Genomic DNA, 23637 nt, shown 5'->3' on the forward strand with positions numbered 1-23637 from the left:
AAAAAATTATCTCAATAATTTTTTCATTATTAAAAATGGCAACTCAATCGATCTTCCTTTCTGCTGTTCTATTACTTTTTTTTTTCCTTTTAAGTGCTGCAGTTGAATTAGTTACATGTCACTGTGTCACTTGCTAAATGATTCCAACAAAACATATTCAAGCTATTTTATTTAATTTTAATTATTAATTTATTTTAAAGAAACGTGTTTATAATTGGTCATCAAACAAGAATAATTCATACTTTTCTGATATTTTATCGTTCTGATTTGATAACAGTTTAAAGAAGACAAGATGGCGCATATGAGCCCGACTCCAACTTGGGATAAAAATACCGGTATGCCTATGTTATGGAGCAGACCTGTTCCAGTTGACATGGCATGTTGGGTCTTATACAACAACGTAAGTTTAATTATTTGTTATTATTGTCATGCAGTAATATTTTTCTGTTGCATCAATATTTCTAATTTGGTGATTTATTTTTATATAAAACCTAAACGTTTGTCAAACCTGTCATTGTCATCAATGAAGGCAAACAATGTAATCGAGTGTTATCAGAATTTTATTAAAATCCTGGATAATTTATGAATAATATAATCTTATTTTTCATGAAAGAAAAGAAATCATTATACTTATAATAAGTAAAATAATATTTTGAGTACGATGTGAAAAATCGTAATTAATAACTTGACCCAGTTCTAAGCGGATTTGAACTTAATTCTTTTTATTTTTCCTTGTAATTTAATTTGATCAATAACTGTTGATCGCAAGTTATTTTTTCTTTAAACCTATTTAATAATTAGGTATTTTTCTCAAATTTACCGTCATTGTAGGGCTCAAAAATTTTTGACTACGTTGTATTTTAAAGTTGTTTTAAATTTTATTATTGATTTATGTTACTTTTGCCTTAATTATTAAATTAATATTTTATGATCTCTTTATGTTTCGATTTAATTAAATGCAAATATCTCTTTAAACATCTCATTTATTTTAATTGAATGTTTATGTATCATATATTCAATACGTATACGTATTTAGCTGCCAACATTTTTAAATTTTATCACCATTTCACAATTTCTACTGATTTCTAAGTTTTTTATTTAACATTTCTTATCCCTTTTATACGTTATGTTAAGTATGTAGCTCTTGTAGTTCACATTGTTATATGTTGAACTTTCTTAGATAGGATACTTAATTTAAATTTTTATGTTTAGATCAAAGAAATTTTATTATGCTTCATAAAATTATGTGTTTATGAAGAATAATGTCTGTCATCAAGTCAGCATTATTTAAGAGGCATATGATTAAAAAATTTATTGTTCCATGTACCAGTGTTATTGAAAGTTGAATACTTATAGGGTGGTAAAGAAAGATTATATAATAATATTTAACTGTCAGTTATTGGAAAATTATATTCAGGCGTGCTGAAATTATTTTATAAAAGTTTATTAGTTTGATTCTTGTTTAAGATTCCTAAATTAATATTAAGAACACAAATTTAATATTTTTATGATTTTTGCAAAATTATCATAAGTTTTGTTACAGAATATTAAATATGATTCTACTCCTTGGATATTCTTTTTGTGTAAATTGTAAAGGCTATATTCTCATGGCTAAGACATGTTTCAACATTTTAAATCTAGTTTCTATTTGATATTGTGTAATTCTAGAATTTGCATTTTTTTTCCTTCCTAGTTTGCAAACATGGATATTAATGGAGGACAAAATGGAAAGCAACCTAATGGTATGAGTTAAATCCCTTGTTTACCTATAATTTAATGTGTGAAGCAGCACTTAATTTATATAATATTTGTTGATTATTATTCATGGTCAGATACTCAGATTATGTATTTAACTATTTTAAATTTTTAGGTATAAAGATAGTAGCCATGTTAAACTTTGTAGCTTTAATTTATTTTGCAGATATCTGAATAATAAACAAAATCTGTAAAATAACTTGATCAAAATCAAAAGTTAGATATTTATCTTTTAGGATATCAATTTTGCCCATTTTTACTGTTAATTTTTCACATTTCTATCACTGGTTCCCTTATATGAGTAGATGTAAGATCACAGCTACCTTTTGAGTGCACATAATACCCATAGTCTCATGTGAGTATAATTAAAACAGTGTGGAAATCTCTAATATGGTTAGAATTTGTAACTTAAGGTTCATTCCAATAATTTTGAGAGGCTGGTTATTATAATTTATCATGATTATGACATATATTTTTAAAGAAAAATATATGATCTTTCTTGTATTTGACTTTATTTTTGTTTAAAAATTTTGTTTTCAACAAAAATTAGTGAATTTCAAAAGCTATAAAGTACACTTGTTTTATTAATCTTAATATTTCTTAACACTTGTAATCTGTACTTACCATATTTTAATTTTCAATTACTAATAGTATATTTTTACTAAGAATACATTGAAGTAACTCCTTTTTTTCAACCGATCAAAATTTTTTATGTTCTGGGAAGTCAGAAATAGGACTAATAGGACTATTATTCATGCTTCTTGAATCTTTGTCATTAAATTAAATATAATAGATTATTATTAAAAAATTATATGTATACTAATATCAAATAAATAATCCCAAAAGAGTGAGTAAGATATTACTTATTAAGAAACTTTGGGTTTAAAATATGAAAAAGAAAATCTGTCAACCCATTCTCAAATATTGCATTCTCGATATCCATTTTCTATAAAGAAAATTAGAAAGTGTATTTCAAATGTGCTTGTAAACGTGTTTAGAAAAAAGTCTTGGAAACCCTATGGTGAGAAAATATCCGCTGTCAATGAAACTGGTATATTTATGTAGTTTTTTTTAAGCAAGTGTCTGAATTCAAAAAAACTATGAGACCTATTCAATATTATAATTAGTGTTGTCTTCACCAAAAGTTAACAGTCACAATATTATAAAATTTCTAATTTCAGTTTTGCAAGACAAAAAGTCTCATACAATTACCAGCAAAATTATAATCTGATAAAAACTGAAATATTTGAAATAGTTATTAATTTGGCTTCATTAATCCTTTTTTATTGTAGACAATTTTTAAACAAATTTCATGTATGTAATTCACGGTCTTTTTTGAAACTTAATGTTTTCAAATAATTTTTTTGCCACATTCAAAACCAACTAAAAAAATCAAATATAGGTATAACTTTTATTACTTTTTGCTGGATGGCCTTTTAACCTGTTTAACAAAATTAATATTTGTCTTTTTACTACATTTATACATACAATATCAGATAGTAAAACATATCTCATATAGAGTGATTGTCACATGCAACATTACTGGGAATAGGTCATAACTTGTTATTAAAATTATTTCAAAAATTAAAGTTAGTAAAAATAATGGAGTTAAATTTACCTCCCATGTGTTTGATAAATAGGTTAGATTTGATAAAGGCTAGTAGATGAAGCCATTAAACTGTAATATATTTATGTTTAATGACAAAATCTAGGCCACCCAGCACAAAGATATGTTCCTCCTCACATGCGTAATCGCCCAACAGATCCTGGAGTTGTTAACCCCACACACTGGAATATGAATCAATATGGTCAACCTTCAGAACAGAAGAGATCTCCAGAGTGGCACAATCAAGTGCAAGATTGGGACAGAAAAAATCAGTATAAGCCTAGAGGTAAGTTGTCCAATTAATTATTCTTACATTATTTGTAAAATGTATTAGTTCAATTCTTAGTATTTCAGTATTAGAGTTTGTGATTAAGAAAGTTTGCAATGTTTCAGTTTATTACAATTCAAGATATCAAAATGAGACTCGATTAGATTACAATTTATCCAAACAATGTATTGTAGGGACAAAGAATAGGGTTATATGTTTATTTTTAGTGAAGAAAGTTTGATTCACCGTATTTTGATTTTAATTTACTTTAAAAAAGGTGTTTTAGATCTTCTACTGGAGCATTTGTCTTAATTTATGTATCTGCGGCAATATAAGTTAAAACAAAAATACCGTTTTGAGATTCTATATGTGCTATTTATTTTTTAAATATACTAAAGAAATTGAAAAATATATTAGTTTAAGCATATTAAACAAAAAACTATACAAATCAAACTTTTATATCTTGCTTTGAGTACAGTTTTGGCTATTTTTTAATTTGTTTGCATTGAGCAATGTCTTAAAGATCATATTTCTTAATCTTTTTTTTTTTTTTTTTTTGTCTTTACCATTATTGTCAAATCGGTTTATATAGGCTTACTTGTGAAATCTAATAATCAGTTAGCTCTTTTGAGCCTGGGAAAAATTTTTCAGCATTTCTGTTTACCAGATCAGTAGATCATTTGAACTTATTACAGCCAATAAAATATTATACAAATAACCTAGATCAGGCCTATTTTTTTTTTTATATAATTTTTTTTATTTTTTTATAAGGAAACGAAAACAGTTTGCCTAGATATAATGAAGATGACACACAAAATCTCTTCTACCTCTCACTATAGAACAGTTTTGTTCGCATGTTTGCGATTTATTCCTTGCTTAGAGAAGTTAAAAATGATTTTGGATAAGAAATTGAGGAAAGGCCATATTTGAAATTTTTTATTTAAATCAGATGAATCAGTTAATAGGAAATAAAAAATATTTTAGGCTATATTTTTTGAAAAGTTGGATCAAGTTATGGTTGCTATTGGAAAACAAATTTGGAAAATTTTATTTTCACTCTGCCTTAACAGGCTATTTATAGCTTGTAGGCTAAAAGTAACCCATTAAATTTAAACAAGTTTCGAAGTCTAAAAATAAAAAACTCATCAGTAACTTAACAGAATTTTTTTTTTATTATTATTTAGATTTCACTTTTACTTTACAGATTTGTTAAGTTTTTACTTTTACATATGATAATACATTAAAAATATATTTACATTTATTACAAAATATATTTCAATGCATTTTTCTTCTCTATATTTTTGACTAGTATACTCAGTTTTATGTACAATTCTTAGAAGGTTATGCATATTTTATTAAGTAATTTTTGCGTTACATTCGATTATTATGTAATGATATTTCCTGTATATTTGAGAATTTAGGAATTCAGAAAACAAATTATTTTAGAAGCATGAGTGTTTTTTGTTTCTTACATCTTATTCTTTTCATCTTGTTTTTTTCCCCCTTCCCCAAATATTTTGGAATTTTCCAATATTTCTTAGATATTCTTTTTATATTGGAATTTTTTTTTGAAGAAATTTGGAAAAATTAGGACTCAATGGTCTTTGAGCTTTATAATTTGCACACTATCAAAAAATTATGAAATAGAAAATAATTTTTTTTTCAATAGAGAAAATGAATTAAATGTGAACAATAATAATAGTTCTTTTCTTGAAAATGTGTTGATAAACCATTGTTTACAGGTAATTACAAAGATAATTCTGCCAACCAAACTTATTCTCAAATGGGACAGAATATTCAAGAACAGTATTTGCAGTCTAGCATGCCTACTGACCAAAGTGATGCTCTTAAGCTGGGAGTTCAAGATGATCCAACTTCTGGTTAGAATAGTTTACTTTCTTAATGTATGCATTAAAAAAATATAAATTGTCTAACCTTTTTTTTTTTTTCTTAATGTTCAGGTGATAAGACTGTGAGAAACTTCAATAATACATATAATCGAAACAAAAAACCAGGGTCTGAACAGTTTCGTACAAATACGTATCAGCCTAGAAAGAATGATGGGTATGTATATATGTTTCTTTATCATTAAAAAGTATTTGATAATTAATATTTATAGTCAATTTTTAGACTTTTTGTTAAATATTTGTTAAAAATCAATTAAAATAATTTGTAATCAGAATCTCCTTGATCGCACCCTGTTGCATTTAATATGAACTTTCTGCTTCAAACATTCAATGTTTCATTACAGCAAACTTTCTCAAAAGAAATTCTCATTAAAAAATATTAACTAAGAATGGAACTGGTATACTTGTTCGAGATTGCTAAAACTCATGAACTTTAATGAAAAGCTTTTTTCTTTTTTACATATCTATAATGGTATCCCACATTAATCTGAGTGTTTCATATTACCTCTTCTATTCTTTACTTACATTTCAATATTTATATGGTTAAAATAAGCAGGGTTCTCGCGGCCTTGAAAAAACCTTGAAAAGTACTTGAATTTTATTTTGATTTTCAAGGGCCCCTAGGAGTACTTGAAAATGATAATAAATCCTTGAAAAATTCAAAATTACCTTGAAAAGTATCGAAAACTCAGGAAAACAGATCTATTTCTGTGTTTAACTTTTGACGTGCGTAAGTGTGAGAGAACGACTTTCCCTCCTATCTGATGACATGTACTGTTTGATTTTAGGATTTTATGTATGTTCGGCTGATTTTAGGAATTTTAAATATTGGGAACTGCCCCAGATTCTGACAAAATCTCTATTCTTATTCAGGCGATTTTAATATCAATCATCGATCTTCATATTAAACTGATTTAAGTGGAACTGAAAGTGGTCAAAATTTCAAAATTATATTTAAGAACAATTTAAATTTCACTGTCTAAATGCTTTTGCCACTTTAAATATTAAATAAAAATCTCCCGGCAGAGTTGTTTTTAAATATCTAATTGATATTACTGTATTATATAGAACATCCCCGTCCTCTGCCCGAATCTTTGCTTATTCAGAGGTTGTATACCTAGCTTAAAATAGGCCTTATGCAAAATTCAAATCCAACGTTTTTATTCATCATGAATTTTATTCTTGACTTGATGCCAATCACCCTTGCTTTTTTTATACTTGGATCACTTTCCGAGAGAGAGAGAGCAATGGAAGTCTTATTTTTCAGTACTGCTGTTATCGTCTGACATCTATTGTCAACTAACTATTATCGTCAAAACATTTTAGTTTAAAATGTTACATTTTAGTCCATCTTTTACTGAAATTTAAGTCCTTGAGAATTTTATAATAAGTCTTAAAATGTCCTAGAAAAGTACTTGAATTTTATTTTTAAAGTAGAGCATGAACCCTGAATAAGCTTTTTGCATAGCAATGAACCGGCCTGACCTTTCATGCATAAAATGTTTTTTATTTTTTAGTTATCTGCTGTTTGTTGCAATTTTTATAATTGTATACGTTCTACTAAATATTTTTTAGGTAGCTCTCATACTATCATTCATGGGCGATTCCCTTATTTACATGATTTATTTTTAGATCACGAGGTTGGAGAGATGGAGAAGCTAAAGTTGATAGTAGAGATTCTAATAGGTGGGATCGTCGCACTGGAATGCGCAATGATGATGAGGAAGAGGACTGGTCTCGTCCATTGCCACGCGACGAAAGAGTTGAAAGGTGAGTTTCACAACCATTTATAAAGAGATTATTACCACAACTCATTTTCTTAAGTTAATTTGTTTGTTTTTTTTCTTCATACTTTTAGTGGGCATTGACATGACTAAAAAATTTCTGTAGGTTGAGCCAGGGCCACTCTACAGAAATTCTAGTCTTTATATTATAATCAGTAAGTTTAAAATAAAGTGCATGTTATTAAAGTTTTTTTGAAACTGGTGTAATCGAATGTTTCTAGGGTTGATCTCGTCCACCCTGGCACCTTGATCTAGTTATGTCAATGCACTTAAAAAAAAAAATTTTAATTTTGTTCTGCTATTCTAATAGTTTCTATAGAATTTTTCAAAATTACTTGTTTTTTTACTTTATTAAAATTATGATTTATTGAAATTGTTTTTAGTACTTTTGCAAATATATATAGTCGAACCTCATTATCACAAACTCAAAAGGAGAAGTCAAAAAATTCAGGGTATAAAAAATCAAGATATTTATATCATGAATCAAATTATTCAAAAATCATAGTATTATTTCAGACAAAATAACTGTTTGCAATTTTAAAGTCATATAATGTCTACTTACTCCAAATAAGTTACGACTAACCGTGTCATCATCTCATATTTTTTCCATCTTAATTTTGTTTTATTGAATTCTAATGTTCAGTCAACTTCCTCTTCTGATATATCTCCGAATTCTGTTAACTCTTTTATTATTTCTGGTTCTACCTCGTAAGTATTAATTTATTTATATTGATTAAATTAAAATCCTTAGAAATAGAATATATAGACTACTTCTAAATGGTCTATTTCAAATATGGCAATCTTTTTTAATTACAACTTTAAAAAAAAAATAGTTCATAAAATTAAGAAAAGTTTTTAATAATTAGAGTTAAAGCAAAATTTTATCTTCTTCGGGAATAAGGAAATAGATTTTGATCTAAAAGTTTTGTAAAATTGAGGATAAAGTATTAAATGTATTCAGCAAATAGTTTTTTTTTCTTTTCTTTTTTTTTCTGTTATCAGAATAGAGCAAAGACATAATTTTGTATGATATCAAAAAATTTGTGATATCGAGGTTGGGCTGTATAATCTAATGTAACTTATTTTTTTATTCCAAAATTCTTTTTTTTATTTTTATTACTTATTAGAAGGAAGAAACTAGATTTACTAATATTTTGCTTCACTGAATCCTGTGGAAATGAGTAATGTTTTTAATTTCCTTTAAAGGTTAAGTGTATTCTAAGTAACTTAGATAATTTGGTGATATAATGCTATAGGCTTTTTTTTTTCAACTCTTGTCAATGTTAACTTTACTAGTGATATCAAAAATTAAATATAGTTTTTATTACAAAATTTTCGGGACATTAAATTTTTTAACTTGCTTATTTCTTTTTATATATGTTTTTTTCATTTCTGAACCTAATTAGAAATTTATTATATTTAATAAATTAACTCTCTTTTACAAATTTAGTTAAACTATAGCACTGACTTAAAAGTACATATATAGGAAACTTTGCTTTCAGTGTCTTTTTCTTCAATTACAAATTTTTATCATTTAAGCATTTCTTTTTCAGTTACAGCGTTTTAAAAAAAGATAGGGGTGTCTAAATTTTCGAGTCAATCTAATTTTCTTTTGGAAGTCAATATTGTGCTCTTTCAGAAAATTTGATACAGAGTTCAGATTTTTTTGCCCTACTCAGAAAATGGCGCCTGGGTTGGGGAGTATACGGTCGCAGATCTGCGCTATCTCTTATATTTGGTAAGTTACTCTGACTATTGCTTTTCCAAGAGTTTGGCATTGTTGTAGATGTTCATGGAGATTTTTTAATTAAAATAATTAACATTTAATGTACTATAATTTCGGGTAGATAAGCCTCCAAAACAGATGTAAATTTCAATTCAATAAAAGTACATTTTTATTGAATAAGTTCTATTTTATACAATAGTACTATTTATGAATCCCATTAAATTAATTTCACAATATTCGAACTTGAAAAGATTTGTATATTTCTTAGTTTTTTTGTTTTTTTTTTAAATTTATTTTGTGTTTAAAAATATTGTATTTGAAAAATTTTTTTATTTAAATGTTCTGGGACTAATGAAGATAACTACTGTAAAAGTGATTGACGAAGCAACTAAGATTTGAAAAAAATCACTACAATGATAATGCATTGCTGAAACATTACTAAAATGTGTAATTCAATGTTTATATTCTGTTAAAAATATTGAAATTTTAAAAACTAGAAGTTAGTAGCAATGAAAATTAGAAGAAAAAAACTGGATTTGAGACTGACTGCATCAAAAAGGGATTATTTAAATATGCAATTTACCTCATAATGTAATAAGTTCAGGATTTTAAAAGCATTTAGAAGTCTACGACAAGGATTTAAATTAGAGAACCCAAATCTAGTGCATCAAAACTTAATTTTTGTTGCAAAAAATAAAACCACTGCTTATGCCGAATGTTCGCGTAAACTTCATGTTATAATTTGACTTTTGAATCTGTGGCTTATCTACCAGAAATCACTGCCTTAAATTTTTATTTACAATGAATTAAATTAAATTATAAATTTTAGACAACTTTTCGGCCAAGGGCATACTGGCATCAACTTTGAAAAATATGAAGACATTCCTGTTGAAGCAACTGGTGAAGATTGTCCTGATCAAATCAGCAATGTAATATATTTTTGTTTTGTACTTGAAAATTTATTTAAATTTCAAAAATGAGGTATTGAGTGATCTTAAGACCTGCCTTTCATTACTATACTTTTTTTTTTAAAAAAAAAGTTGATTATAAGAGCCATTTTACTCTAGTGTTACATTTTTTTCTTTGTAATTTGATTTTCTAATTATCAAGTGCTTAGGTGGTCATCAGATTTCCAAATAGAAATGCAAATTTTATTACACAGACAATCAATGTAGCAAATGATATAACTTTTCAGATATTTGTCATGTTCACTATAATTTGTGGTAAAAATTAATTTAAATAATATTTCAGAATCTCATTTACAGTTTAATGTACTGCACTATTTTATAAGTAGTTTATACACTTAAGTACAAATATATCTAAAAAAAAAGTAATGCACATTTGTGTGGTTTAAAATCACATACTAATGTGGCAATCAAACATTCTTTTAACTATTTTTAATGAAATGCCTTTTTAAAAAATAATTTAATAATTCTAAGTTTATCACCCTGGTAGTGCCTAATTCTAATATTTTCTTGCTAGAATTTTAGTTAACAATAAATGGAGGAACATCCAAAACTCAATATTAGATCTTTTTTATGTATACTACGAATCATTTTATGTTCTTTCTTGCAATGTTAATATTCTTGTGATTGTCGCAACAATATTGTTTAGTCAATCTCAACACGCCCCCTGCTCGCTGACGCTCGCCAACCCCCGAAAATTGCTACGCGATCTTGTATGGTTTGCTTCGCAAACCAAGCTCGCTTTGCTCGCTACTAACTTAGGTATGTTGCAAATGCACAAAATTCTAAGAATTCAAAACAATCATTCAAATCCATATAACAACTTTTAAAAAAAAAAAAAAAAAAAGTTACGTCTTTTTAGAAAATACTAAGTCATTAAAATAAATTTGAATTCAAATAAATGACATGTAATTCGTTAAACCTATTAGAAATGTGCTATAGTATAATTCGTAATATATAAATTCGTGAATAAAAACGCTTTCGACAAAATTCTGAAATAGAGATCTATCGACAAAGACTACTCACTTCTGCCTTGCTTAATAGTGTGAGATTGCCACAGCTGATGCTCTCTGGTTACTTCAGTTTTTAAATGCGCTATATGTTGAGCCACCTCAGCTAGATTTGGCATGTGACATTTTTTGCAGCAATCATTGGTCGATTCGCCTCGTAAGAGAAATAGAAATGTAAACAAAACAAAGCAAACGTTGCCACCGGTGGAAAAGAAATACAGCCAAAATTTGGGAGCCACGTAAGAGAATTATATTAGATGTTTACATAATAGAGTACTTTATTTGTTATTGAATGAATCACATGATTAATACTGTAAATTGTCCTAAATTAAAGTATATCTAACAGTATTTTCTTCTAAATTTGCCTCCCCCACCCACCTATAAAAAAGGGGGGAAAGCAAAGGAAGTTATTGAAATACAGCTTCAATTGAGGGAATATATTTGGTGTTGCGGTTTAACTTACTTGAATGACAGAAATCTAGATTTCTGATGCTATTTTATTTTTTGAAAGCAAAAAAATATGGCGTTTCTAATTAAAAAGGTCACAATTTTTAAATATCTATGAAAAGTGTTGTTTGGTTGAATAACACAGAGGCTAATGCCGGCAAATAAGGTATTTATTAAAACATAATATGAGGAAACAATAGTTCGCACACACAGTGCTACACATATGAATCAACCAACAACTAGTCAGCTTCTTCAACAAATATATATCTATTTCCCCTATCGGGAAGTCGTTGTATTACATCACGCAACTCGCGCAACTTATTTGAGAAGGAGAGGAAAAATGGAATTTTATTTGCATATTAACAACAAAAAGCATTCCTAAAATGTGTTGCACTATAGCATAAATGTCAACACTTGTCAACGAATGAAAATAATGTGAATCGTGAAAATAACATAGGACATGAGTTTATGCAACGTGGAGGAAAGTGCAAGAGCCAGAGAGACCAGTGTTTGAACTAGTGTAGTTTCAATTCAGATAGAAAATGGGGGGGGGGTGCTCATCCTCTTCTGTTACAATAAAGTGAAAGGCGAAGCATATGTATTAATTTTTTTGCAAAAAAATGAATTAAAAAAATCTTTGAAAAAAAAATTTTTTTTAATGTAAGTTTTCAAAAATATTATAGTTTGTTTTTGTTATGTTTTAACATTATATTTTGTCATGTTCTAATATTAATTAACAAGTAACCTTATTTAAATTTTGAAACCGTTTTCTTTTTAATCTAGTTTGTCGAAATGCCTTTGACAGAACTTGTACGATTTAATATTGATATGGCTTGTTATAAGATCCCCACTCCTGTTCAGAAGCATGCTATGCCTATAATATTGAACAAAAGAGATTTGATGGCTTGTGCTCAGACTGGTAAGTTCTCCACTCATTTTTTTTTTTTTTTTAATTTTACTGGATTGATTTAAATTTTAAAATTGTTTTTCTACCATAGGATCAGGAAAAACTGCTGCTTTCTTGATGCCAATTCTGAACCAGATATTTGAAGAAGGCCCACCGAAAAATATACCCGTGGTAAATTATTTTATTATGTCAGCTATAACTATAGATATAATAAATGTTTCTAATATGTGGCATGAAAGTACTTCTTTGAAATTTCGTAAAATTTAAAATGTTTGCATCTTCTAGTTTTAAAGATGTGTAGCATCTTATTACTCCTATGGCTATTACCTTGATTTTTCCAACACCTTCTTAGTAGTACTTATTTTATTTTTCGATTGATTATATGCTCAATATCTTTGTAACTCGATTATGTTATGTGTTTATTGAAATATAATATTTTATATACTAGATAACTATACAACAGGTGCAGCCACAGACTCGTTACCCTGGGCGTATGAAGCAATATCCAATGGCTCTAGTTCTTTCTCCCACCAGAGAATTGGCATGCCAAATATATGAAGAGGCATGTAAGTTCTCATATAGGTCGCGTGTACGTCCATGTGTTGTCTATGGCGGAGCTGACCCAGTGCAGCAAATGAAAGATTTAGATCGTGGATGCCATCTTTTGGTTGCTACACCTGGCAGATTAGTAGATATGATAGAGAGAGGAAAATTAAGTCTTGAAATGGTGAAGTAAGTCTTAAAACCTTTTTTCTTTCATTATTGTGAATTTTTCCTTTAAAATTAAATATTTTTATTTTATTTGAGCATATTTAAGTAATTGGTCTTGTTGCTAGCATAATTATTACTTAAATCCCGCTTCAAATTTCATTTTCTTTAAAAAAAAAAAAAAAAAAATGCATAATAAACTAGTTATTGGAAAATTTTAAGATGTTTCATATGAATGCAATCTAAAAATCTTGCCTTTTTTTTTTTTTTTTTTTTTTTTTGTGAATGTGGATTTTTATTCCTATGTGTGTGAAAGATTTCCCTAGTTATGATAAACATTGTTTATTAGGAATACTGAATTGTTATTTGTAGTTGTTTGCAATGCATGTGAAAATTTACTAAACATAAAATGTAAGATTATTATTATAGTTTTTTTTTTTTTTTTTAATCTCTTTGCTTTTCTGCAATAGATATTTAGTACTTGATGAGGCTGATAGAATGTTAGATATGGGATTTGAACCTCAGATACGTCGCATTGTTCTTGAAGATAACATGCCTCCATTAGGGAAAAGACAAACTTTGATGTTTTCAGCAACATTTCCTAAAAAAGTTCAGGTAGTCTCATTTGTTTTTCAAATAAAAGATTTTAAAGTTCCGTATATTCCGGCGTATAACGCGCACTTTTAATACAAAAAATAACATTGGAATTTACGGGAGCGTAAGAAGCTATAGAAAAATACTTTTATTTTAAAGAAATAACATACCTTTACCTATATACTTTATTGATTTTTGTTATTACATAAATAGTTTATATTCGTCTTCCGTTATTTCTTCCGGCACGTCATCACAATCTGTTTCGTCTTCGTCATCTGTGTTACTCTCATCCATAAATAAACAGCCATCTTCTGATCCGACCAGATTATTTGAAATACTGCATTTTTTGAATGATTTTCTAACCATCTCAGGCTTAATTTCATCCCATGCTTTTAATATCCATTGGCACACTGTTTCCAAACTTGCATAACGCATATGTCCTCCTTTCGTAAAGGTTTTCTCGCCCTCCAACATCAAAGTGTTCCACTGTTTTTTTAAATTGGCTTTAAATGGTTTGTTTAAGCATACGTAAAATGACTGAACTAATAGTGTCATTCCGCCCGGAATAACTGCCATATTGGTGTTACATTCTTTCAACAAATTTTTTGTATTATCTGTAAGGTGGGACCTAAACATGTCGCACACTAAAAGGCTTTCTGGTTATCTATTGATACTAGACGAGATATTGCACATGTACAATCAAAATTTTCGTGCGCTTTATACGAAGAGTATATCTTAACATTTAAAAAAAGTTATTAGAAATTATGGGTGCGAGTTATACGCCGGAATATACGGTAAATTGTTAATTTGCACAGTAAATATTATTCATTTAAAAATTAAAGTGAACTATTATCAGGCAAAATTTGTACTATTTTTATTGTTAATACTAGAGTTTCATTCATTATGTGTTTTTTCTTTCTTCATAATATTCAATATATTCTTTGAGTAAAATACTCAGCATCTTTTTTTTCCTTCAGGAATTGGCTCGTAACTTTTTAAACAATTACATTTTTCTTGCTGTTGGACGTGTTGGCAGTACTTCTGAAAATATTACACAGAAAGTTGTTTGGGTTGATGAACATGACAAAAGATCGTTTTTGCTTGATTTGTTAAATGCCGCTGGATTGAAAAATACAGTTAACTGTAAGTTAAATATTATCTTGATTACTATTTTAAGCTAATAAAACTTTTATTAGCTTCATGTTGTGTAAGAAATTTATTTAACAATTTTAAGTTTATTTAACTTGTTTATGCCTACCATTCTATATTAATGTAGTATTAAATGCTCTAAGAAAATAATTCTCAAGAGTTGTGTGTTACTCTTGCTAAGTAAAGCTGTTTAGACGAAGCAATTGATTTTACTAGCTGTTTTGCGTGCAATCATGGCCAAAAACATGTTATGAAGCATTTTAGAAAGTATTGTAAAAAAGCAATCAATTATAGGAAATTCTGTATAAAATGTTCATTCTCCGAGCTCTCAAGTTTTATCTTAGTTCAAAGTCTCTTTCAATTTTAAAAATCAAACCAATATCAAATAATTTCAGCTAGATTTAAATGTAAGAATTTGTAAACTATTCCAACTTTTGTATATATTGACAACATTCAAGAACATGGCATGATGATTAAAATGCTGACTTATAAATTGTTTAACACATATATTTGAATTTTTAAATTTTATCAGATTATTATTACTATTATTAACCCAGCTGCTGTTCTGTGTAAAGAAAGTCTCAGTTTTTCATCCTTCTAATTAGAAAATATTTTCTACCCGCAAACTCCTAAACATAGAAAAATCTTTTTTTTTTTCTTTTTTTTTTTATTATTTTTATTTAGTGTTCTGAAACTTTTACCTATTTAGAAATTTGAATAGAAAAATTACCCTGATTGGTTAAAATGTAATTAGTCTGAACCACAATTTTTAAAAAAATGTAAAAAATTTCACATTTATTTCGTAACAGTAGAAATCAGTGTCATAACAGCCAGTGGGTTAAATTAAATTTAAAGGCTTGTTAAAAAAGAATTATTTTTAGATTCTGCAATTGTATTTTATTTTTACCTTTAGCACGAGACTCTCTAACTTTAACGTTTGTTGAGACAAAAAAAGGAGCTGATGCATTGGAACAATTTCTTTCTAAAGAAGGCTATCCAGTGACAAGTATCCATGGTGATCGATCTCAGAAAGAAAGAGAAGAAGCTTTGTGGTCATTTAGAACAGGAAGAACTCCCATTTTAGTGGCAACTGCTGTAAGTGTGTATTTGCAATATCTTATTTTCAAAAATAGCATTAATGTTAATAAAAATTTTTTAAAGAGTTGTAAAGTTGGTAAAGAGTTTTGTTGGCAAGAAGTATGAGCCTGTATCTCTGATGTATTTTTTCTCTTATCTTTTATGTATTGTTGGCTAACATTAAATGTAAAAACTTATTTAGTTTACTTATCCAAACTTTTAATAGTTTGCAATCAAAATAATAAGCATCTGAATTTTATTTTTAAATCAGCTGATTATTAGAACCTGTTTTTAGCAATCCAGAATGTAAATTTATTTTACAAGGTTGTTGCTTTCGTTTGTATTTTTCTAAAAGTGACGGATAACATATATTTTAATGAAAATTGGTTTTACAGGGATATTCTAACATTCTTTTTTGTTTTCCAACAAACTAAAAAGGAATAAATCAATATTTTGGAAATGTTATTGATCTAGGTTTATATTGCAATGGTACCCTGTCGAAATTATTTCAATTTTTTTCTTGAGAAGTGTTCTTATTGTTTATAAATAACTTTATTTATTTATCTTTCTTTACACATATAGTAAACTAGTATATCTTTGAGGATTACTATTAGTGAAATTATATTTGCTCATGATTTATGTAGGTTGCTGCCAGAGGTCTGGATATTCCCAACGTAAAACATGTTATAAATTTTGATTTGCCTAGTGATATTGAGGAATATGTTCATAGAATTGGGAGAACTGGTAGAGTAGGAAATTTGGGTAAGTAGTTAGTGTTAGGTGTAGTTCATTATAAAAATAAATTAATCTTTTTTTATATATACTTGCTTTTTATATCATAAATGTCTATATCCCCTAGAACCATGCTTGCACTATGTTACTTTTCCCCATTTAACATTTATTAATTGAAAGTAGCATCTGAATTTCATATAATATGCAAATTTTAATTGATGTAAATTAAGAAAGGGGTGCTGTTTTTTCTATTTTGACATTTTTAAGGACAATATTTGATTTTTTTTTAGAACCTTTTTTTATGTTATCAAATTAGTAATGAACATTTTTCAATCTTCTATTTCCCAGAAATCTTTCACAGCAGTTTTAAGTTGAGATTAGTTTTAAACGTCTTGCAGAGAGCAATATTTAGTACCTAATATTTTAACTGAAATTTAGTAATTGTTTTGCAAACTAAAATTTTCTACCTGCATTATTTATAGCAGAACAAATCTACATTTACATTTGATCAAAAATGTTACTTACAAGATAAAAATATTCTTTGTTGTGAAACTAAATATGTATACTGTTCATACACATTTAATTGCTCAGATTATTTATATGTATGTAACATAAAAAGCTTTAATCTTTTTATGTTATTCCTTTTCTGTGAATCATTTTCTTAATTTATTATTCAAAACGAAGCACTTTTTCTCACACTTTAATATTCACATCCTGTCTATTAATCTATTTTTGGTTCAAGTATGCATTAATTAAAAGTAAGACATTTTTTCCTTGCTCATTTTGGGAATCGTGTGCCCTATTTAGTAAACGTAACCAATTACTAAAGGTTTCCCTTATTCCCTAAAACAAGACATTTTACAGATTTTCCCCAACTTTTATTGAGCAGCAGGTTTTTGTGTCACTCTCTCGATTTCCATTATCACATAATGATTAAATAAAATTAATTTGCTCTTTTTAAAATCCTGTGGCAGTTTGTCTTGCTTGCACAACTGCCATCATCACGTATGTATGTATGTTTTTTTTTTTTTTTTTTTTTGTAGTTAGTGGTAGTAAATTTATCTTAGGTGTTCTGTATTGCATGTTTGAATGGTAATTGATATTGTTAGATGAATAAGTGCTACACTTTATTTTTTATTAATTTAATATCATTTTAATGTTCTGATTATTTTATAGGATTGGCCACTTCCTTCTTCAATGAAAAGAACAGAAACATGGCTGTTGACTTGGTAGAGTTAATAACAGAAACCCGTCAAGAATTGCCAGATTGGCTAGCTGGTCTAGCTAAGGAAGTACAAGTTGAACATAGATCGAACAACCAACGTAAATATGGAGCCAGGAGGTATGTTAAGCTTTTAATAAAAATTAATTTAAAAGCTGGCTTAAGAAAAAGTTTAATTCCTTTGATATATTTTATTACTTTATTTTTTCAATTTTGAGTTTATTAAGTATAAAATCTAGATATAAAATCTAGATAGGTTTTGCTAAATACAAGATAATTGTTCTGTAATGTTGGTAAAGTTTATTACTTAATAGGTATTTGATAATACTAAATTATATAACAAGTGTTACCTTAATAATAGTACAAACTTAATAATAGTACATTTTAACTTGTTTTATTTTTTATAGGTATGGTGCTGGTGGTTTTGGTTCTCGAGATTACCGTCAGCTGGGACGTGAACGAGGTGGTGCCAATGTAAATCGTAGCGTTCCTCCTCCAAATTTCACCAATCCTAACTTTCAAGCTGCTGCAGCATATGGTGGGAACCACTTCATGAATACATATCGTAGCAACTATGGTGGAAGCTATGCCACCCCTGGCACAGATTGGTGGGGGAACTAATGTTATGTATTTACCACTGGCTTCAATTAAATATGTTAAGTTTTCTCTTTACTTGATGAATAGAGGTGTATGTGCTCTGTGGTCAATATGTTTGAATACTATGCTTGTTGGATTCATTTATCATGCACAGTAAATTGTTCTTTTTTTAATTTTATTTTGAGTTTTGAACTTGATATACCCTTACACGTGCATAATCAATTGCAGCATAGAGTGGTATTTCTTAACAAACACTTTTCGTTATGGTGATTGTGCTCTTTGAATGTCATTTTGCTTAATGTACGGAAGTAGTTAATGTTTGCCAGTGGTTTATGTTTACTTTTATTGCACTGAGTATGTTGTAGCTGTAGTACTTTTCAGTCCCCATTGCTGCTATTTAGTTAATTTTTTTTTATGCTATAGGTATTGTGATCACTCAAAAAGAATGAGTATCATGATAATAGCCTTCATTGTTATTTATTGCATTCTTAATTCAGTTGTGTACATTTTTCTCAGAACTGCACAATTATATCTTGCCATTCCAACTCGAAAGAAGTTGTAAATTGAACTTGCTTAACTTTATATGATTTTTGGTATTATCATCACAGTATTTCACATTTTAATACACCTATTTATCATTTCTCATACAACCTCACACTGAAATATATTCAACATTGTGTTTTTTGTTAACTTATATGAAATGTGATTTGTTTTTTTATATACTACTTAGTTTGTTAAATCGTGCAGTATTCGCATTTCATGGTGCATAAGAGCTTGTGGACTTAATTAAGGTCCAGGGAGAGATTTGTTTTTCCTATTTCTTGTGTGTTATACAGTAAATATAGACTTAAAAATTTTATGTAGTTTATTTTTCATGGGTGAGATTTTTACATTTGTGTTGTAATGATCTTTATTGAATTAGCTTAATGTTGAATAAAGTATTAGTGTGGAAGTTGTGCAACTACGAATGAATGTTAAAAAAAAAAAAATTTGAATAAATGTGCGGATAACGTGGACGTTGAAATCTCTTAATAGTAATTTGTAAATGCATAGGTGTACATAACATTTTAAAATTTAAAGAAAAAGAATATTTGTTAGTGTTTGTAAATTTTATTTTAATTTCTTAAAAATGTCCAGCCTCATCCGTCTTATTGAGATGGTTGCATTTTAACAATTATTGTTCTGGGGAGAAATGACAATTTTTTTAATATTGTCATTCCTATATATTTTCCAAGTTGCAATATTGTGCTTCATAATGGAAAGCAGCAAGGGGACCTATATTAATGTTTATATCTTTATATATGATATTGATATATATTAATGTCTAGGCATTGTGTGTGTGCCTGCATATAGAAATTTGTAACATTTCTGTGTTTTTTGCCGTCCCAAAGCGCGGTTTGAGCTGAAGCTCTTATTTTTTTTCTCTTCTCAAATTGGCATTTATTTGGCAAAGTGACAATTCATTTATTTTCTTTACTAAATGTAAGCTTAAAACAGAGGTGGCTTATCTTATTCTGCTGCATAATATTATCTTAGAAATTTTTTTATCAATATTCTCAGAAAGCATATTCTCTTGTATGTTTATACATATGTAATTTATTTGCTATCTCCGTTATAATTTATTCAATGACAAATTATCAAACAAAATTCGAAAACATGTAGTTTTAAATATATTTATTAACAGCTAAATATTAAATAGCACTGTAACTATGCAGTCTTTAATATATTGATTTTGATTAAACTTAAAATAATAAATAACTGCAATGATTCATCATTTCAGTAAATGCTTAAACATATAATGATATAAGAATATTTTTGTGATGCGTGCTAAGCTGTGTAAAAGTGTAAATATTTTGAAACTTACGAAGTAGCAGAGTATGAAAAAAAATAGTTGTGAGTGAATGCTTATACAAGTAGAATGTTTATAAAAAAAAGTGCAAATTTAAAAAAATTGAAGATTTGTCCCATAAATATTGAAAATAAAAGAAAACTTAATGTGTTAATGCCACCCATTTTTCGGCACCCCTTTTAAGCCACTTCTGGTTTATTTAAGTTATTTAAGGAAAATTATATATTAAGCTGTTTAATGTGTCCTGGGAGTGTTTAACCTATGACACTATTAGAACAAGAATAAACTGTGATTTTATTGTCTTGTGTTCATTGTTTAAGTCTCTGTCGCTTTGCCTGTACTTTTCTTTATTAGATTGCTCTAGTTGTCCCATTTAAGGTTAATTGTAGTGCGTTATGTCTTGTGACCTTAAAAATAATTTAAATTTTAAACAAAGTATGTGGCATTGTAGGTTTTCTTTCCTTAAATGGGATTAATAGTGTTGTCTTCATTCAGGTCAGCCTTGCCATTCATAAGAGGTTGATTAACAAAGCCTATGGTATGATAATATGGCCGCTAAGATTTATAGTTTTATACTGCTGTGTTAATTTTCTACAACACCTCCAAAAAAAGAGGTTACTTCATCTCAGTCTTTGCTCAGTAAGCGAGCAAAAGCGAAATAGGTAAAGTAGTAAAAATTACTACAATTGTCTATGTAACTAATAATTACAATGTGTTAAATAGTACGCCCATAAATTTTCTGCTGTATAGTAATTAAAAGAAATGTTTTGAGCATTTCCTTATGTGCTGTCTTTATATTTCCTAGTCTAGTTTCTTTTATAGTAAAAATCAATTGAAGAAATGCGTGTGAATCGGCTGCTCGAAAACTAGGGTCAGTCGGTTTTGAGAGGATTTCTTCATTTTTAAAGAATTCCATTTAAAAAGTGTCCGGTGATTCTAAACTTATTTAAGGAGGATATAGGAAGCTTTTTTCTTATGTAGTGGATAAATGAAATCTGCGACTTTTAATTGCCCTAAATAAAGTTTTATTAAATATCATAATATTTTGTTAGTATGGTGCTCTAAGAGTCATAAGTTGCGCATGACTGAGTACTGTGTATTATAGAAGCGAGTCGAATCTTGCAATTTAAGGTATATATAAAGAAAATGGAACAATTAGATTTATCTTTTAGTCATTAGTTTCATAGAATTTTGAGTTTTTGATGATGTCATAAATTCAGGTAGAGATTTTCTACAAAAGTATTACATTTCAGCTGAAGTGAATTTATCATAGTATTTACATGATTATTTATTCATTTTGAAAATAAAAAAGTGAAAATGTTGTTCTGAAGCTTAGTTAGCAATGTCGATAGATATTGCTATTTTTGACTTATATCTGAACTGTGATACTTTGCGGTACTTTTGTTATTTTCTTCTGTTAAAAAATTAGTGTAACATTTGATAGACATAGTTTTTTTTTATTATTTCCTAAAATTGTACTTCAAATGATCTGTTCAGAGTGGTAATTTTCATATTACGCTGCCATGTTGAGCTATTCAAATATTTTGTGTTGATTAGGGGCCAGTCGTTATGTTATAAATTTGTTATTTATTTAAATCCATAAATTTTTTATCGCTAAAATTTTTTTTACTATTTCAAGTGTCAATGCACATCTGTAAGTGCCTCTATGAAGAATAAATCCTTGCATTATGCACTTAAATGTGTTAAGGATTTAGTATTTCTAAACTTTAAATTTAAAATAAATAACTTTGCTAGGTAGAGATAAAAATTATCAGTTCCTCTCTAAATTTTGGAGCTACATATTTTTTTTTCAGTCCCAAAATTATTGGCTTAATGTTTAAGCTGTTTGAGTTTTTTTTTTTTAAATTACTTATTTTAATACATATTGCAGTTGAAAATGTTTCATTTATGTAGCACTCGTATGTGAAAGGTGCTTTCAATTTTATTCTTTATTTATATATATTTACATGTTTTTAATCAACAACTACATCTATTTATAGTTGTGATAAGTATGGTTTAGTTATAAAAATACAAAAAAATTTTAATAACACAATGGTTATTGATCTGTACATATTATTTATACATGTAATGTACAGGCCAAAACTTTCATCTATTCACTTAAAACACCCCATCTTGCATTATAAAATTTTCTAGTCTATCAAAAACTTTGCATAATAATTTTTCATGCATGGTCTTTTATTCATGTTCTTTTTTTCCCCTCATTTTATCATCTAAATGTTCTAATTTTTTTTTCTTCAGCTATCATACCTGCCATTGTTATTCCTTTAAAATTAACTTTTGTTTTTAATCTTAAATCTTTCTGTAATGTGATAAAAATTTAAAATTTTTTACTATGTTATGCATAACTAAACATTCAAAATTCAGGATATTAGTCTTTTTTTTTTTTTTTGTCCTTTTTTTAAAAACTTTTATAAGCATTTTCCTGTTTTATAGCTTTTATTTTTTTGGTGTGAACTTTTTAATTGCTGGCATATACTAGTTAATATGGTAGGTATGCAATGTTTTCACCCGTATGTTAATTTTCTTAAGACTATTTTACCTTATAGTAGGTTCTTAAATGCATTCCATCAAATTTTAAACATTGCTCAGATTTTTTTTTCTCTCCCCTTTTGGTTTGTGTGTGTGTTAGTGCCTTACCTCGCATTTAAATGCATGATTATTGGAGGTACTGTTCTATATCTGTACCATTTGTTTCTCGTACGATGGGGTGATAAAAGTAATCCATTTTGTACTTAAAATTGAATCGTCTGTGATAGCATAATTGAGATGCCATTCACAGAAATAATAGAGCACAACTGTAAACTATGACCATTACTACATCTTACTGTATTCTTGATCTGAATACTGGACACTACTAGTATCTGTAGTCCCAAAAATAAAAATAGGAAAGTAAATATTACCTGCAATCTCTATCACTGTTGTAAATATATTTTTTAATTTTTTTTTCTTCTTTTTTTACAATGTCCCTGTGGTGACGAAAAATTTATTGTTTTTAAGTGGAATTTCTGATTGTACTAATATCAAATCTTAGTCGATTTTTCACGGTTTCAAATTGAAATCTGTTTAGTGTCACATTGAGTCAATAAAAAAAATGTCTTTATGAGCTTCATTCGTCAGGAAAAAGTAAATTAACTGGAAAACAGAAGATATTAAGAAAAAAATAAATTTCTGGTGTTTTTTCAGAATATGTGATTTTTTAGAATAAAGGTAAAGATCTTGCTTGTACATAGGCTTTGTATTAGAATCACGTGGGATGGCAAAAATAAATTTAACTAATAAAAAATAGTTAATGTATTTGTTGTGATGCATGGTT

The 23637-nt window shown here is 27.9% G+C and overlaps 1 protein-coding gene across 4 annotated transcripts; it reads left to right on the forward strand.

The window, feature by feature from the left end:
• The first annotated feature begins 55 nt into the window (after positions 1-55).
• LOC107447577 (ATP-dependent RNA helicase DDX3X) lies at positions 56-23206 on the forward strand. Of its 4 annotated transcripts, none has more exons than XM_016062513.4 (16): positions 56-400; positions 1694-1742; positions 3468-3647; positions 5372-5509; positions 5591-5693; positions 7169-7306; positions 9876-9975; positions 12252-12387; positions 12467-12546; positions 12824-13107; positions 13554-13698; positions 14655-14820; positions 15740-15921; positions 16548-16665; positions 17812-17977; positions 18265-23206. In XM_016062513.4, exons 1-16 carry the CDS (start codon positions 293-295, stop codon positions 18476-18478), a joined length of 2307 nt encoding a protein of 768 aa, XP_015917999.1. In that variant the 5' UTR covers positions 56-292; the 3' UTR covers positions 18479-23206. The 4 variants fall into 4 exon arrangements, with proteins under 4 accessions (XP_015917999.1, XP_015918000.1, XP_015918001.1 ...); XM_016062514.4 differs by having other exon boundaries at positions 12839-13107; XM_016062515.4 differs by having other exon boundaries at positions 70-400; positions 3519-3647.
• The last annotated feature ends 431 nt before the right edge of the window (positions 23207-23637 follow it).

This window comes from Parasteatoda tepidariorum, chromosome 6 (genome assembly GCF_982258835.1).
Source record: "Parasteatoda tepidariorum strain Cologne lab strain chromosome 6, Ptep-v5.0, whole genome shotgun sequence".
Taxonomy (NCBI): domain Eukaryota; kingdom Metazoa; phylum Arthropoda; class Arachnida; order Araneae; family Theridiidae; genus Parasteatoda; species Parasteatoda tepidariorum.